Source organism: Panulirus ornatus, chromosome 31 (assembly GCF_036320965.1).
Source record: "Panulirus ornatus isolate Po-2019 chromosome 31, ASM3632096v1, whole genome shotgun sequence".
Lineage (NCBI taxonomy): Eukaryota > Metazoa > Arthropoda > Malacostraca > Decapoda > Palinuridae > Panulirus > Panulirus ornatus.
In genome coordinates, this window is record NC_092254.1 from 2,214,469 (window position 1) to 2,233,414 (window position 18,946).

Genomic DNA, 18,946 nt, shown 5'->3' on the forward strand with positions numbered 1-18,946 from the left:
CCTGCCCACCAGAGGTCGACTTATCGACGACGACCACCCTCACCCGCAACGCCTGGGGACATACCTGCCCACCATCACCTCCTTCCCGTGACCCATTTCCCTCCACCCACGTATAAAGTCGAAGTCATTGTTATTTCCTGACGTCTGGCCTTCCCCAGGAGGGACCTTCCGGCCTGCCCCAGCGTGAAGGACGGGAATGGACCTTAGCAAGCTGATGGAAAACGTCGGGTAGGAGGAGAAGGGAAACTGTTGAGAGAAAAAGGAAGAAAAGAAAAGAAAACGTGGATGTTGGAGGAAAAGGAAGGGAAAGACTCGGAAAGATGGAGTAAACAGAAGACCATAGACGGGAAGGAATAAGGAACAGATGGAAAAGATTAAGACCAATTTACTCGCAAGTCAGGAAACATTGTAGACATAAAGCTGGAGAAATTCTATTTACAAACCGTTTAAGGAGTTTTTACAGTAAACAAAACACTGTGAGGTGAAATGATGAAATAGTGACTCAGAATTTTATGGACAATTTTAGGAGGATTTGTTTAATCTAACAATACGATAATTAAGTTCTCGTGCTGTCTACATTATATGCCATGTGGATTAAGTTTGTATTGTGCATTTTCATGTATATATGTATATGTGCACACCCATGGATACATGTTTGTGCATTCCTATGTGTGGAATGTTTACGCGTGTTTTTGTATTTGTGCATAGCTAAATGTGCGTCTATGAACATACATTAATTTATGTACTTAATTGATGATGTATGCATATGTATTTTCCATCTCGTGTGTGTGTGTGTGTGTGTGTGTGTGTGTGTGTGTGTGCATGAATTTAAGAGGATATATATATATATATATATATATATATATATATATATATATATATATATATATATATATATATATATATATATATATATATAAATGCGTCATGTGCGTTTGTGTGTGTATACATAATCTTACATCAATTACATAGTGTTTATACACAAGTATACATCGTGTACTTCTGGGAATACATATACAGCATCCAGGTCTCGTAATACATCTCATGTATATTAAAGGTACGAGATCTGAGTCACTCGAGAGGGAGGGAAAATGAGGTCCTGCATTGCCTGCCCTCCTGAGGGAGAGCCAGGGAGGTCATAGGTCATGGGTCACATGGGGGAGCGGTGGGCCTCCGACCCAGGAAGGTCAGAGGTCACATGAGCGGAGGGGAGAGCTGGGTCGGCCACCTTGGAACAAATCCTGCATGGGACTGACCGTCCTGGAGGGGGAAACGGGGTCTCGTGGTAGATGGGCATCTGATGTGGAATGGGTAAAAGTAAATCTTGAATGATGGGTTTATATTGTAGTGGTGATGGTGAGGGATTGTGGTGGTGATGGTGAGGGATTGTGGTAGTGATGGTGAGGAATTGTGGTGGTGATGGTGAGGGATTGTGGTGGTGATGGTGAGGGATTGTGGTAGTGATGGTGAGGAATTGTGGTGGTGATGGTGAGGAATTGTGGTGGTGATGGTGAGGGATTGTGGTGGTGATGGTGAGGGATTGTGGTGGTGATGGTGAGGGATTGTGGTGGCGATGGTCAGGGATTGTAGTGGTAATGGTGAGGGATTGTGGTGGTGATGGTCAGGGATTGTGGTGGCGATGGTCAGGGATTGTAGTGGTGATGTTGAGGGATTGTGGTGGTGATGGTCAGGGATTGTAGTGGTGATGTTGAGGGATTGTGGTGGTGATGGTCAGGGATTGTGGTGGTGATGACAGGGACTATGGTGGTGAGGGGTTGTGTTGATGATAATGAGGGATTAGGGTAATAAAGAACCGTGACCCCGATAGGGAGTAGGGAGTATAGAGGGATGGTGAGGGAGGGAGGGAGGGCCAGGTGGGGGTATTCGTGTTAAGGACACCAGTTTAACCTTCTGGTGAGGGTGATTCGACCCTCTTCCTCCCTTCCTTCTTTCCCATCAAACTCTCCCTCTCACTTCCCCCCCTCTCCCCCCTTTCCCAACCATCTCTCTCTCTCTCTCTCTCTCTCTCTCTCTCTCTCTCTCTCTCTCTCTCTCTCTCTCTCTCTCTCTCTCTCTCTCTCTCATATATATATATATATATATATATATATATATATATATATATATATATATATGGCCACACAATTTGCAGACCCTCAGTAGTAGACGTGTGTGATCGAGGTGACTGCCATCTATGGGTGTGCACCGGAACTTCCGCCTGGGTGACCCGCCGACTGTAAGGACGAACTTGAACTATGGCTAAAACGAGCGAACGAACGACCGCCACCGACGTGAGTAAACTTGAACTGTGACCCGGTGGTCGACCGCCATGTGTGAGACCGCGTCAAACTGGCGTCCGCCGTCTGTGGAAAAGACTGAGCTATTGACTCGCGTGACTGCCCTCTATGAACGTGCGGTGAAACTAGGTGTTACGTTGAGTAGTGGTCGTCTTTCGGATCTTGTTAATCATTGGGAAATATCTTTGTAGCGACCTTGTTTACATCAGTACAGCCGTGAGAGGAACCATATATTATTGTTCTTACGACAGGTACGTCGACGGATGGCGCGTTGTGACGTAAATACGGTGTTCACAAGTGTTCAGTGAAGTGTTCAGTGCAGGGGACGTGAGGGATTCTGGATCAGTAATGTTCTTCATTTCGGACAATGAATGGGTTATGTTGTCTGCACATGTCTGTACACGCGTCTGACCCTGAGTACAGGAGTTTGTCTGTTGTTCAACACGCCCTTACCCTCACCCCACTGTCTTTGTGTTTGTTTGGTTGTGTAAGCGTTCGTCGATGGTCGTGTGTGCGTAGGATCTACGCATACACGCGCGTTCATCGCCGACCTGAACACCTCACGCGTTCAAGCAGAGTCAAGAGAACTTAGAAAACGGGGGAGGGTAATACAGGAGGTGGAGGGGCCTAAAGAAGCATTTACTTCCATGTAACTGTATGTACGTGTTCTTGTTCTTCTTCTGCTGTGGTAGTGTCTTGCTGTATCTGTCGAATCATGAGTTTCACTCGATTGTATATTGTATTAAGAGGAATACAATGATTTATAATGTCCAAGTGCACAACGCTTGTCGAATAAGAATACTTCCCACGTATTCCATGCATGTCGTAGAAGGCGACTAAAAGGGGAGGGAGCGGGGGGCTGGAAATCCTCCCCTCTCGTTTTCGATTTTTCCAAAAGAAGGACCAAAGAAGGTGGCCAAGTGAGGATGTTCCCTCTGAGGCTCAGGCCTCTGTTCTTAACGCTACCTCGCTAACGCGGGAAATGGCGAATACGTTTGAAAAAAAAATATATGTATATATGCACATTCCGTATATATCATAATTTCCTATGTAATATAATAGTTTTGAAGTAGATGCATGTTAAAGGCTTCAATTTTATTAATCATGTCTTCCTTGAAATAAGTTTATGTGCAAAATACAGAGAGGAGCTTTGGGAAAGATTAATTTTTTGGAGACCAGACACGGCGGAAATGAGAAAGTAAGAAAATGGTAAAACAATATACATTTAAAGTCGACATTTTTTTCTTAAAAAAAATGTCATCAATATTATGTGACATTGAAAAACTACTGTTTTCTTTATTGAAATCAAAAAGAAAATGAGAAAACTAAGTCTGAGAAAGTGAAAGTCAAAATGGTTATTGAAAATAAGAATCATGATGACCATTTATTTCTAATTATATTTTAAGAAGTGTTATTGAAGAAGTCTTGAGAAAATAATCGTCCTTGAATATTATTGGAACGTCTGCTTAGAATCCGCTCAGAAATGATCACACTAGAAAACATTATAAACCTTTAGAAACCTTGTGAAAACAACCCATCATCGCGGAACACTTTGAAAAGTATTATGCCAGACACCATATGAAAAGTAGTCTCCCCCACTACTGTGAAAAGTAGAAACCTAGAAAGTATGTAGAAAGTGTTCTAGAAACCTAATAAAAACTTCACCTAAACTCTAGTAAGAAGCGTCCAGAAACCTAGAGAAGTGTCATCTCAGAAACCGTACGAAAACCCTCATTCTAGAGAACATGTATAAGATAACGTTGGGAAAGCTGACAAACTGAAGAACACAGAAGTGTATGTCATCCTTGTTATGTAGTGTTAGAAAACCTGAAAAAAAAAATGTTGCTTCCTAGAAATCTTGTTTTTAAGATTTTAGATACCGGATGATGTCTTGAGAACGGTATGAAACTATCATCATAGGAATCTTGTAGACATAATGAAGAAACCTTGAGCCATCACCTTAGAAACCATGTGAATGCATTATATCAAAGACTATGTGGATATATTACCTTAGAAACCAATACAAATGTCTGTAGGAAAGTAATATTCATTTAGATATATTTACGTTTAGTCTAGACTTGTATGTACTACATGACGTGCTACATGTTGGGTTTACTATATGTACTACATGATGTACTACATGTTGGTTTTCCTATATGGACTACATGTTGGGTTTACTATATGTACTACATGTTGGGTTTACTATATGTACTACATGATGTACTACATGTTGGACGTGTAAACTGGACTTACCAGGAATATGGTAACGTGGAGCACAATTGGTCGTCAGTACAGCGTGAGGTGACGTTTGTGTCAACAATTCGTGACTTTCGTGTGGCGAAGAAGCTTGAATTGAGTGACGTTCGTGTGTCAACAAAGGATGACGTGTGTCGTCATCTGAGACGTTACCACGATGCCCTGAACCCATTACCCCACCCTTCCCACCCTCAACCCTCCTCCCTTAACTTAGTAATCTCCCTGAGAATCTTACCTTACCCTTCTACCCTTTACCTAAAGTGCCCTTGCCCCTACCCTTATCCCTTTGCCCCTTCCCTTAACCCTTTGCTCTTTCCACTTGTCCAGTGGCCCCATTACATTGTCCTAACCCTTACTTCATCCTTCCTTCCTTCCTTCCTTCCTTCAGGAGGAACCTGCCTTACTCATCTCCCTGCAGGGGGTGTGGGAACCCCCTCCTCTCTCTCTCTCTCTCTCTCTCTCTCTCTCTCTCTCTCTCTCTCCTCTTAACCCCTGAGCCACCTGCTGCCCCCTCCCTCCCTTCCCAGGGGTGCGGGCCCCGGCCACGGCTGACCCAAGAGTGAAAGTGTGCAGCAGGAAGTTACCTCCACCACCTCCTCCAACACTATCACCAACACCACCTCCTTCAACACCATATTCACTACCAGCACCACCGCCAACACTATCACCACCATCACCTCCTCCTACACCACCGCCAACACCATCATCACCACCACCACCACCACCACCACCACCACCTCCCCCAACACCATCTCCTCCTCCTGCAAAGTCACCACCATCTCTTATCACCGCCACCATCTCCACCACCGCCACCCCTGAGCCGCCCTGGTGGTGAGACTGGCCTGGGGTGTACGTGGGCTCCTCTGAGGTGTACGGAGGTGCCCCCTGAGGTAAACGGAGGTGTCATTTGGTGTACCGAGACGTCCTGGGGTGTATGGGGGCGTTTTGGGGTAGACAGAGATGTCCTTTGGTGTACGGAGACATCCTAGGGTGTACAGAGGTGTTGTGAGATGGACGGAGGTGTACTGGGATGGACGGAGGTGTTCTGGGGTGTACGGAGGTGTTCTGGGGTGTACGGAGGTGTTCTGGGGTGTACGGAAGTGTTCTGGGGTGGACGGAGGTGTTCTGGGGTGAACAGTGATGCCTTCTCTACATATAACTTTCTCCTTGATTTAAGAAGTTTCATTTAAAAAAGAAAATGGGATTCAATATTCTGTTGAACAAGACAAGTAGGAAAGCTGTTCCTCCATGCGTCGTTCGCTCTGATTGGCCAGTCCACGTGTCGTCATCAAGTCGCTGCCTTGCTGTCATTACTGTCGATTTTGGCTTCTCATTCTTTCTTTACCTCAGAGGAATTAAAGTCAGATTGGTTTATTGATGAATTCCGCCTTTAGCGTCAAAGCACAGTTGAAGGTGTTGTCGTTAATGGTACTTTAGTTCCCGTTGTTTACCATCAATCTTTCCTGGCAATGATGTCACAAGCAGTCGACCAATTAGAGCGTTCGTGGATAATGACGTGTTAAGGCCTCTCGCAATTCCACCAATGAGAAAGGGCATTGTTTAACAGTGACGTCATGTTTACTAACCTAACAACATTTCTTGACAGATTAATCTTCGTCTTGTTCAATATCCGGCAAAGATTTTCAAACCTGAAACGGATCTTTGACGTCAAGAAATATTCTGATTTTTCCTCTCATGTCTCAAACTAATTTTTTTTTCTTTAAAGAAGTTGGAGAAATTATTTCCCCCTCGAGATTTTTGTGGAAATACTTCTGAATATGAGCGATAGATTGTGGCGATGGCTTCCTCTGCTCTAATTAGTGAAGCTGTTCATTAATAGTTTCGCTAATGATAGTAACATTACCCCCAGGGATCATTAAGCATGGCTCTTGTAATGCAAATTCGTCCATCATTACTGGTGGTATAATTAGCATTATAAGTACCGTACTTAATTACGTATTTTTGATATCATTACTATTATCATAAATAGTACAACATATATCCCCATTTATTACAACCACTGATACGTGAAGTTTAATTATGATAATAACTAATTGTTGTTATTTAGCAAAACTGTTGTTAAATACAACCATAATACAGATAATAGTTTAATCCTAACTGTACTACAGATAGTCCCGGGTTATCAGCGTGTACAGATAATCCCAGCGTCTTCTGCTACTCCCCCTGTAATAGATAGTCTCTTGATAAACAAAACAGCTGTCAGGCCATGTAATTAGGTCATCACATAGTTCATAATAGGAACTGTTTCGACTCGCTATTTCTTAAGAATTTCGGAAGAGCTGAGTAGCCTACATAGCTCAAGACAGACTGGGGAAATGTCAGTTAGTTCTCTCTCTCTCTCTCTCTCTCTCTCTCTCTCTCTCTCTCAATGGCCAACTGACGAATTTATTCATTATTTATTACTTGCGTAATTCTTTCCCGATCATTTCATTTACACCAGAGAGAGGCTTTGTATTTTAACAACAACATTACGTCACTGATTTCGTGTGTGATTTGTGTTTGTAACGGTGAATAAATAGTACAAGAAAGTGGTGTCTGGCGACGCTCCGCCACCACACTCACTTTCACACTGATGTAACCGCCCGATAAACAACTGACGCTCGGGATGCGCAACTCTACATGCTTTTGTTTGTTATGGCCCTACTTTGTCGTCAATACTTACTCAGAATATACTGAGGCAAATGACTGACTGACCTTCACACCACAGGGACAAAGAGTCGTAATAGGTCACTTTAAGCATTTTCCAAGAATCGTAATATTCGAAAAGGTGTCGAAATCCTTTTTTGTAAGAGATGCTTCGGTAGTTTTCACCAGCTAGAAATAATGATAAAGCCAGAGTCCAGCTAGTCAGAGTACGACAGTATTTCCAAGTCGATCAAACTTGTGGGAAACTTAACGGAAACCATGTCAGGGTTTGCCAGTATTTCCTGAGCGGACACTTGCCAATTTTGTAACTGGAGTTTGTGCTTGTTACCGCCCATTACTGCCACGATGGCCAATAAAAGTCACTTTCGACACGCTCTGGATGTGAGTGCACTCGCCATAGTTCTCCTTAGTCTACCCAAGGCACTCAAAAACACTTTCAGTTTTCGTGAGGGAAGGATTTACAGAGTTGGGCGAGGGAAGTGGGGTTGCGTCATGCCGGCTGTGTAAACATGGCCGGCCTTCTGAACTAGGGTGGTGGTTCTTCTCAGGATTTCGGTAGTTTTTGAGGGTAATGGTAGGCAAGGAGTACTGGCCTTAGTGCTGGTGAATGGTTGTACCAGTATACACCCTGCTAGAAGTCGGTCCATCACTTAATACCTCTGTAGATAGAGACTGGAAATAATTGTCTAGTATGAACACAATCCTCACTACTGCTATTAGCAGAGCCATCACCACACAAGCGTTACCACAGCCACGAGTGGAGCCATCAACACAACCAGTAGACCTTCTGGTACCTGTGCCACTGGTGCCATCTGCTGCTGTGTTCGTCTCATTAGCGTTGATGCCACGTTTAGTGTAGTTGCTGCTATCTTTAGCGGTGCCATGACTGGTGCAGGAGAGGTTTAGTGGTAGGGGAGGTTAGAGAGGGATTAAGAGGGAGGATGAACACCAGGAATTAGCTGTGGGCCGTCTGCCGCGCCAAGGGTTCGAACTCAGGAGACGAGTGCACAGCGAATCATGATCAGCGAAGCTAACCACTACACCATGGAAGCCAACATGTACGTGTGTTTGTGTGTCGTCTTCTCCTGTAGTCTGTCTGTACGAGCCATCTGGTATGTCAGTGTAATCTGCCTGTATAATGGTGAGTTCGTGTCTGTGTTTGTCTGTCCGTGCGTTATCTATGACGTCATCAGGTCAGAAGGTTCGAGAGCGGTAACTGGCGACACACCTAGTCATTACCTGTGTAGAAAACGCACGCAAGAGCTGCCACAACGCACGCAAACTATGCTGTTAAGTGCATGCCAATTCTCTACGCATGCAGACCTTTGAGCACACACAATACTGACTCGAGCACATGTAATTATCATGAAGTATATTGAACATTTTTAGTTGCTGTATTGTTCCTGTAGTCTACTGTATTAGTGTATTTGTATCTTCCTTGTGAGGACATACTTTTTTTGTTCACTTTTTAATTCTTGTTTGTTCTTTTCCTCTCTAACAGTCAGCACCCTGGGCCTGCCCTCTGACCTGACCCATAACCATAAGGTCAAAAGCCCAGTGGTTCTGAGGTGTGATGACGGAGCCATTTATTGGAGGTTGTAGTGAAGATGTGTTTGTTAGAGGTTGTAGTGAAGACGTCTTTATTGGAGGTTGTAATGATGATGTGTTGGAGATTGTAGTGAAGACGTCTTTGTTGGAAGTTGTAGTGATGATGTGTTTGTTGGCGTTTGTAGCGAAAATGTGTTTGTGTTGCTAATGTCGTATTTTAATTTTTAGAGGGACCATGATCTTAGGACTTAGACGTTGGGATTCGATGTCCCAAGGGAAGTCTACAGTATCCCAGAGTCCCATAGGGCCGATGGCCGTAATTACAGAGTAATTACCTATGTCTCCCGTCTCTGTGTCTGGTCCTGGAATTCCCCGATGATGGGGCACAAGTTAGTGCTATTCTGCTTTGCAGAGATTTAAGGGTCTTTTCATCAGACATTCTTAATGGCTGAGTGTACTTAAAGGATGGTCGAGGATGGAAGAATAAAGCTATCTTATAAGAAGGATTGGTTTTGATTTTTCTAGGGGGATTATTTTAGTTATTTTGATTAAGGGATTCTGGCCTGTTTGAGGAAACCCATGCCATTTTAAAGGATTTTGGAGATTTTTAAGTTCTTAGGCTTTATGAATGCGCTTTGTTGGAGACGTTTTATATATATGGAGGGTGTCTGTGCTTTTAATTTTGATGGGATTTCTTTTATCATCCTGGGTTGACAATAATGTCTTATTGAAATTATATTTTGACTGCAGTTATCGTATATAAAACCTCGCACGGAGGTTGAAAGTTTATAGGGTTGAATTATAGCGTGACTAGGATTTAGGAGCTAGAGGAAGAGAGATGTAAATAAGGGGTTAGTGGGGTTGATATTGTGGTTGTGGAGGAATTGGTGAAGCGTAGGTTTTAAATGCGGGGTTGGTTTGGGCGTATGGAAGATTTAACTGGGGGAAAGTGGTTTAAATAGGGGGTGTTAGTAAGTTTAGATGGGTGTTTGCAGAGTTGGTTGGGTGCAGGTTAGATAGTGATGAGAGAGAGAGTGGATAGAAACCACTCATGAGAACAGGAGTTTGTTGATGGTCTCATACGAGTCAATATTATGATCAGAGTGAGTGTAAACAGTCCGTGACGTCAAAGTTATCAACCAAATATGAAAAGTAAACAATGATGATGTCACTTGCGTCATTGTCAGTATCTGACTGTAAATTATGAAAGTAGTGTGTAAACAAACTGCACCTTTGCTGGAAGCGTCATGTAAATATGTCATAATTGTCCGTCAGTGTTTACAACGTTTTTGAACTAGTCACTTTACGTGGCCGTTCAAGTGAGATGGAACTGTGAAGTCACAAAAATATGACTGGTAACATTGTTCAAGTGTAAACAACCCATGACGTCACTAGGGCATACTTGGTGATGCTTCTGGTGATGCTGGGAACACTGTAGTACCACTAGGACTAGTGTGCAACAGGTACCACTAGGACTAGTGCTACAGGTACTACCACTGTCATAACTAGGTTACAGGGCTGTCTCATGTAGCCTCCAGACTCTGGTCCATATCTTATCCGGTGGTACATAATGGCCCGGGCCGTGGCGGTCCAGGTACCGAGATGGGACAGATGGGGAGGGGGAAAGTGACCGTCTCTCCCCAGTTACCAGAGTGAGGAAGGGAGATAATGGGGGGAGATAAATACTTGGGAGGGGGGAGTGGTGGGAGAAAGAAGGAATGTCAGGTTGGGCTAGTGATGAACGGTAGACCCGGGAGCTTAACCCGCGTGTGGCTGACTCATGAGTAATGGAGGAAGTCATGAGTAAAAGGATGAATGAGTGGGTGATGAATAAATGGAATGGATGGGTAGATAGGTAGGTGAATGGATGGTAAAATGATTGGTGGAGTAGTAAATAGGTGGGTGAATGGACCCATGGGTTGATGAATAGATGGAGCGATGAATGGATGGGGATGGATGAGGAGCCATTATGTCGTGCTCTGTGTTGTAGCATTCATGTTATTGTACAGATGGATGAATATGTACTCTCTCTCTCTCTCTCTCTCTCTCTCTCTCTCTCTCTCTCTCTCTCTCAGGGTCGATAGTTTTGATAGTAGATCAACTCAAACTTAATTCCATATAGTTTTTTTGTTCATAGAGCATCGCTTAATTGTGCGTAGTTCTCACTAACGGAGTTGTGGAGCCGCACAACATCGTTAAACTGGGTGATTGTTGTTCAATACCGGGGTTGACATCCCATTGGATGACGCCGCTTGTCAGAGCCGATGACGTCGGCAGGATACCTTGAATAGTGTTGTGTGACTGGCTGAGAGTTCTCCTTACGTCATACCCTGGCTGTAGTAGGCACTTAGGAGAGGTTTTCTGTGACCTGAATGATTTTCTCTGATTAATGTTTACTGTAAAGGTCAATGAGAAACCAACATTGACCCATTTTCTCAAGATATCATTTTATAAAGAAAATGGCATTGTGAAGTAGCGGAACAAGAGAATGTTTGACGGTAGACATATTGGTCAGTATGGAGCCTGATAGGAAGGGTCATGGTTAACTTTATACCCGGGTGTGGTTGGGGTCGAACGTGGGTCCTCGATTATGACAGCAGCCAGCGCCCCGACCACGAACCATGGCCGGCCCGACCGTTCACATGGTTGACATTATGAGGAAAGAGAGGCACGTTCCGCCCTCTTTGCCATAGATATACTTGGCTCTAAGACAATAGCAACCCTCTGGCCTATAGCCTATTGTTGATGCAGTGGTTTTGTGGGTTTTTGCTGCTTACCTTATTTTTAGAAGGGTTTATTTTCTTGCGGTTTTGTAGGTGTCTGGTGGTGTGAATGTTGGTTGTGATGGTGGAGACGTGTTGGTGCTGGGTGGTATTGGTGGAGATGTATTTGTAGTGTTGTTGAATGAATGAGAGAAGACACACTAAGGACGTGAATGAAGTGAGTGAATGCCATGGAACCTTGAAGGCAAAAAGTGAATGAATTTGACCCTGGAAGACTGAATGGAAAACCCTGGATTAATAAATGAATAACCACCACATGTATTACCTGAAGAACACGTATATGATGGTAATTAAGAACACATATATGAAGGTAATTAAGTAAGTCTCATTCACTGAGTATTGCTAATGACTCATTTGCTTCACTTAAGAGTTACCCCAAATGAGGTAATTAGGCATTTAAGGATCGTCTGCACGGTCAAGAATTTATGTTCGGAAATGCCTATGTAATTTTGGTATGATCAACCATTACCCCATCCCTCTCCCCCCAGGCGCCCCATTAACCCCCTCCCTATTTGTATCTCTTGATATCTCCCCAAATGTATCCTCCCCGTCTGTACGTCTTAATGTCACCCCTGTATCCTCCCCGTCTGTACGTCTTAATGTCACCCCTGTATCCTCCCCGTCTGTACGTCTTGATGTCAGCCCTGCCCTTTCTTCTCTACTGTCAGCTGGTTCTGGCAATAACTCCCCCAGAATATGGGCAAAAGTAGGCCGACACTTTACATTTTCTATCACTGAAATATTCAACAGATCGCCACGGGAGGACAGAACACAGTGAGTGGTGTTAAATGGGTAAGCGTCCCATTGGCTGCGCGTGACAAGTGCGGTACCACAAGGATCATTCCTGGGACCCCGACTTTTCATGATATACATCAGCGACCTGGAGACACGACTCGCCAAGAACAGATAAAGATGCAAGAACCAGAAATCATGAGGATGCCATGGGCGAAAGTAATTTCCAACACCACAGTTATATGGACCATTAGAGAAAACGATGATCAGATATATTTCCAAGGTGAAGACACTCAGTACATATAAATCACAACATGACAAATACTTTAATGATGTGAAGCAAAGTGTGAATTATCCTGTGGTTAACAGTGACAGTTTCATATGAACGTACTTCAGCCCATTTTCTCATGTCAGATTAGTAACTTGAATCCATCATACGTATAGGATTCGACAGCTGAAATTAGAACACGTTTTCTCTGTATAGCTGTTCCATAGAATGTCCATGTCAGTATACCCTTTCCACACCAGCTGGTGTTCCTTCATATTGTCCTGCAGGCTGATGTGCCAGTGAGAGCCTTCTACTGTACCATCTGTCTCCATCTTTAGTGATGGATGGGGAGGAGCCTTCTGCCTTACCATCCTGTCTCCATCTATAATGGTGGGTAGGGAGGAGCCTTCTACTGTACCATCCTGTCTCCATCTATAGTGGTGGGTGGGGAGGAGCCTTCTACTGTACCATCCTGTCTCCATCTATAGTGGTGGGTGGGGAGGAGCCTTCTGCTTCACCATCTTGTCTCCATCTCTACAGAATAGGAAGATAAGATGCTATGTTAGTCATGCGACAGGTAACCTGTTCATGTCGTGTGTCATCTGTCCTTCCCATGATGTATTTTCACTCCCTCCCTTGCCCTCTTTCTTCCCTCCTACCGGTTCATCCCTCCAGCCCCTCCACAAGACAATACCCCTCCCCCACCCTCCCACCATTCATTGTTTACACTTCCCCTAGAGCTGAGACAAGTGCCTCAGCAGCAGATGACCTCAGCTAGCCGGGTCGCCGGGACAAAAGAGGCCGTGACGTCACTTCCGGCCCATAATTGGCCATTAACGGCAGCCGTTGTTAAACTCTTTTTATCCTTGTTTTATTTCTCTTTGTTTGTGTCACACTGTTTTAAAATGTTGAAGGATTCTCACCGTTTTTAAAAATGTGTTCCTACCTCGGCAGCCTTGTGGATACCAGACAGAGACAACTGCTCACGTACCTCCTGCCTGCCTGCCTGCCGGACAAGGCAACCAGCGGAAGCTGGTGAGGGTCAAAAGAAAAAAAAAATTTCCTCCCCCTCTGTAGTATCACTTTCCAAAATCAAGAACAGGAGGAGGAGTAGGAGGCAAGCGAGGGGCTTTTTCCCCTCGAAGGTTTAGCTCCTGGTGTAGCCTCAGTGAAATACAAGATACTTCCATGTGATATTCAGTCATGTTACATAGTTAACCTCGTTTCCTCTCTTTCATTTGGGATAAATTTGAAAATAGCAAAAGATTCTCTTGTTCTGGGAACGTTTAGATTTATATTGCAATCTTTCTGCTATTTGGTTTTCTAGACATAATTACGACTCTTGAAAACTCTCGGTTTCTAGACATAGATAAATAAGACTCTTGAGAACTTTTTCTTTTTTTTGGACGTGAATAGGTATGACTTTTGAAAACTCTGCGTTTTCTAGGCATCAGATGAAAAGTCTGGGTTTCTACACAACGTCATACAGTTCTTGAGAACTCTTAGTTTTCTAGACATGAATAATTCAAGTGCAGTTCTTGAGGAACTTGGTATTCAAGACCAGCACGATTCTTGAGGTCCCTGGGGTTTCTAGGTACATGAATGAGAACAGACTCAGAGAACTCTGCGTAGAAACCACGGCGCATGCGTCACTTGGACGAATGTTGGGTCGTCGTCAGCTGTTTGCGTGACAAGTTCCTTTCTAGACTTTCTAATCGGTCAGTTTATGTCAGGTTGTTTACTTGTTTGTTTGTTTGTAGGTAGGTGTGTCCGTCTCTTATTGTATGTTTGTGTCCGTGTGTGTGTGTGTGTGTGTGTGTGTGTGTGTGTGTATTTTTTGTTTGCAAGATCTTTTGCCCACAAACCACACTTTGTTTGTTGTATGATTGTTAGATGATCTATGAAAGAGTTAACAGCTGTTCTATTTTCCTTACAGACCAGGTGGGGGAAATAACACACACTTTCCCTACATATTAATAGGAAGTTTACGTTATCATTAAATAACTTATCTAAAACCTGCTTATCTGTATACATATATATATATATATATATATATATATATATATATATATATATATATATATATATATATATATATATATTATCGTCTTGACTGTATAACTGGCAGTTTACGGTGTATCCGTCTCGGCTGTTAGGACGATTTCAACCGTTGTAACGATCGATTTCCATCGTAACGGTTTTTCTCTTTGTAACGGTCCAGTTTTATTTGAACCGTTTGCAGTGTTACGGTACATCAACGGTTATCTACTCCTGTCACAAACGTTTAACGTTATTTTTTTCTTTTAAGTAACGGTCATCTACGTGCTAGCTTTGCAATCTGCATAAAAAAAACGTGTTTTTTGTTATTATTTAACAATACGCCAAGCACCCGGGGAGGGGAAGAGCCACCGAGCTGTGTTCACTTTTTTCATGTTTTTGTTTTTAAATTTACGAGCACGACGGTACGACCCTTGTGCACGTCGGTACGACCCTTGTGCACGTCGGTACGACCCTTGTGCACGTCGGTACGACCCTTGAGCACGACGGTACGACCCTTGTGCACGTCGGTGCGACCCTTGAGCACGACGGTACGACCCTTGAGCACGTCGGTACGACCCTTGAGCACGTCGGTGCGATCCTTGAGCACGACGGTACGACCCTTGAGCACGACGGTACGACCCTTGAACACGACGGTGCGACCCTTGAGCACGACGGTACGACCCTTGAGCACGTCGGTGCGACCCTTGAACACGACGGTGCGACCCTTGAGCACGACGGTACGACCCTTGAGCACGACGTAACTCGAGACAGTGGGTTTGAGTATAGAGCCAGTGTGGCGAGTGCGACTTTGTTGACAAGAAAGATAATGAATTGAAAGGAAAAGTGAGTGTGTGTGTGTGTGTGTGTGTGTGTGTGTTTCCCTCCTATTGTGTATTAAGGACGGGAGGGGTTGTGGGTGTCTGTGGTTGGGGGGGGGGGGACAAGTAAAGCCTTTGTTTGTTTGAATTTATGTGCAACTTTTTCCTTTGTGGCTATTTGACTCTAGATGACATCTCATTATTTGTTTGTGTTTGTTACCATGTCTCTGTGTCGGATTCTCTTTGTTCCGTGTTTATATGTGTTTCAATGTGTGTGTGTGTGTGTGTGTGTGTGTGTGTGTGTGTATTTCTGTTCCTTTGTTTGAGTGAACTTGTGTCTTTGTCCGACTGTATTTGTACCTCAGGTGTCTCTTCAGCCCCTGTCTGTGCACCTCTTTGCTTGTCTGTGTTTGCCTCTTGTCAACAGTGCTTGTGTTTGCACGTCCACCTGTAATGTCCCCCAGTACATCTTATAACTTAGTAATGACGTCAAAGGCTTTGAGTGCATAGTATGACTTCAAGGTGAAGTCAGAGCCGTATAGCACATCGCATGACTTCAAGGTGAAGTCATTGTCCTTGAGTACATCGCATGGAGTACAATGGCCTCCTGTACACCGCCTGCTGTGGAACACCGGAAGTACTTCTTGATCGTGCATGGCTTGCAACATCGTGTGGTTGGCAACACTGTGTGGTTGTCTAGTGTGTTGGGAAGGTTAGGTAAGACGAGATATGGTTCCGCAGGATGTGTTCTATGAGGAGCAAAGCAACATTATGGAGTGATACTGTGTGGTGTAGAGAGTGTGGTAGAGTGATACTGTGTGGTGTAGAGGATGTGGTAGAGATATGAACTGCTTAGTGTGCTGCTGGAGGGTATGTGGTATGTGTTGCAGAATCCCCACATGATGTGGTGTCAGGGAGTCTAACTACCTCGTTAGGTGATATTAGGTCATGTTGACCTATGTGGGACCAAGGGAGTTTTAAAATCTGGAACTCGACTGGACGACCTTTAACCACGATGGTACGACCCTTGAGCACGACTGTACGATCCTTGGGTATGATGGCCTGGCCTTTGACCTGACCCTTAAGGAACACACAATAGGAACCTTGACGACTGTGGATATAAGGGTTCGAATCCCATGTGTATATTTGCGGTCGTTTGTATATATTCTTTTGTGTGTGTGTGTGTGTGTGTGTGTGTGTGTGTGAGTTTATATGCGTCTCTTTTCTTATGTGTATACTTGCATGTCGGTTCTTATACTTTTGTGTGTGTGCATTTTTAAGTGTGTTTTTTGTCCGTGTGTGCGTAATTGCCTATGTTTTTAATTATCTGTTCGTGCTGTAGGTGGGAGGGGGGGAGGGGAGGAGGGGGAGAGTTTTCCACACGTGGGAGGTTCCATCTCTTGAACTCCCTGTCATCATAAAACTTTTTAAACTTATGTATATATATTTTTTTTACAAGTTCTTTATTTATTTACTTATTTTACATTATCTCGTCTGGTTACTCTCTCCTTCGAGATTTCGTCCGCTAACTCATCGATCCAGTTCAAAAACTCAAAAGGTGTTGATCAGGTCACCCCTTACTCTCCTCTCTTCCTAGGTGGACAAATTTACAACCCCCAGACTTCCCTTGTACCTCAGACCATATTTGAACTCTTCCTTCTTTTGAATTGCGTACGTATGAATAGCTAGGCAGCTGGAGAGAGAGAGAGAGAGAGAGAGAGAGAGAGAGAGAGAGAGAGAGAGAGAGAGAGAGAGAGTTAACTGTAGTGACGATAACCAACTGAGACTTGTTCCATGTGTTCGTGATTTTCCTTCCATCCATATTTTCCTTTCCTTTCATTCCCTTCTTCGTTTCTTCATCTTTCTTTATCCCTTTCTTTTTCCTTCGTCTTCCTCCCTTCTCCATCCTTCCTTCCTCCTTCCTTCCTCATTCGTACCTTCCTTCTCCATCTTTCTTTCTTCATTCCTTCCTTTCTTCGATCTACCACAGCGCTTCCCTCAGCGAGCATGTATCCCACATCACCTTCTGCGTCTTCGTCAGGTTGCTGGTGAGGACGTTATGTCGGACGGCCCTGGTCTTGAACCTGTTGTGGGCGGCGGTGGGCGGGGCGCAGGGCGTGGTGCTGGAGGCCCCGCCCACCGTGGCAGTGGGCGGGGGCGAAGGCGTGTTGGACGTGCACCTGACGCCCAAGGAGGTGCAGGAGGCGGTGCGGGAGGCGGTCGTCCTCGTCAGGGAGCAGATCGAGGTGGTTGAGCCACACGTCTTCCATAATGGTAAGTCCATTATACTCGTCTGTATTTTGTATATGTATTCCTTCATTTATGTCGACTCATTAAATATTTCACACGTGTTTTTCTTTATATATATATATATATATATATATATATATATATATATATATATATATATATATATATATATATATAAAATATTCATTCTTCTATGTCTTGTTTTCTGTCATCAATGATTTAATTCATGATTTTCTGTGTCGAAGTCTTCTGTCACGTTCCCCACCCCTGGGTTCGACCTGAGACGTAGATGAAATTAAGGAGACACAGAAAGAAAGAGAGAGAGAGAAGAGGAGGAGGAAAGATAATCTGGAGGAACCAGGAAACATGTCTTTTAAAAACGGTCAGGTCAAAGTTCCTAGGAAAGACAGGAGAAGGTAGAGTTCCAAAGCTTAGCGGTCGAGGGAAAGACACAGATAAAACAACTGTCTACCCTTGTGTTGCCAACAGCCACGTAGTTTTAAGGTTTTTTTTTTTTTTTAGGGATTTACTTCATTAGTATTTTAAAGGGTAATCTTTCAAGTCAGGGGGAGATTTTCCTCTTTATATTGATATTATTCTCATCTTTTACATCTTCTTCTTCTTCACGTATTCATTTTGGAGTTTGGAGGCTGGTACGTGAAGGGACGTGTGAGTAAGGATACGTCTGGTTCTCCCAGATGAGAAGTAACAATTTCCTTCCAAGTTTCCTGCAACATTTTCACGTTTGTGAACCTTTCATCTTTTCTTCTTCAACCACGTTTCTTGCCCACTAATTCAATCCTCACTTACTTCCCTCCTCACTTATATGTGTGTTCATCTTTTGTCTTAATCTTCATTCAGTTTCACGTTTGTTTTGTTCATTGATCGTAAAGTTGGATGTCCATGTTTATAATTCGCAATAAATATATCCAGAGGTACAAATTCTCACTTGGAGCCGGAGGTCAGAGGTCATGACCCCTGTACTATTTATCACTTGACCTCTTTCCAAGTCATTTCCACGCCAGCCAACCGTACTGGACACTCACATCCTGACATGACATGAAGATTAGAACAAATCAAAATAAATATATTGCAGAGTAACTGACCTGGCCCATGGGAGGGTTGAAGCCTGGTTGTGGCACCAAAGACAACAGCCACAGCTGACATATCTACCACCCCACACAGGCTCTCCACATACACAACACAGCATCAATAAATTATCTATTGCTTTGAGTTGCCTCGTTGCTTAAAAAACTGCTTACACATACAAGCATAGAGACAGCGAAT

The 18,946-nt window shown here is 43.8% G+C and overlaps 1 protein-coding gene across 2 annotated transcripts in view; it reads left to right on the top strand.

The window, feature by feature from the left end:
* LOC139758675 (uncharacterized) overlaps positions 1–18,946 on the top strand; it is an 84,370-nt gene that overhangs the window by 14,650 nt on the left and 50,774 nt on the right. For both annotated transcript variants that reach the window (XM_071680262.1, XM_071680264.1), the window contains exon 2: positions 17,451–17,683. In XM_071680262.1, the coding sequence (XP_071536363.1) occupies positions 17,451–17,683 (233 nt within the window). The remainder of the gene's footprint in view (positions 1–17,450; positions 17,684–18,946) is intronic.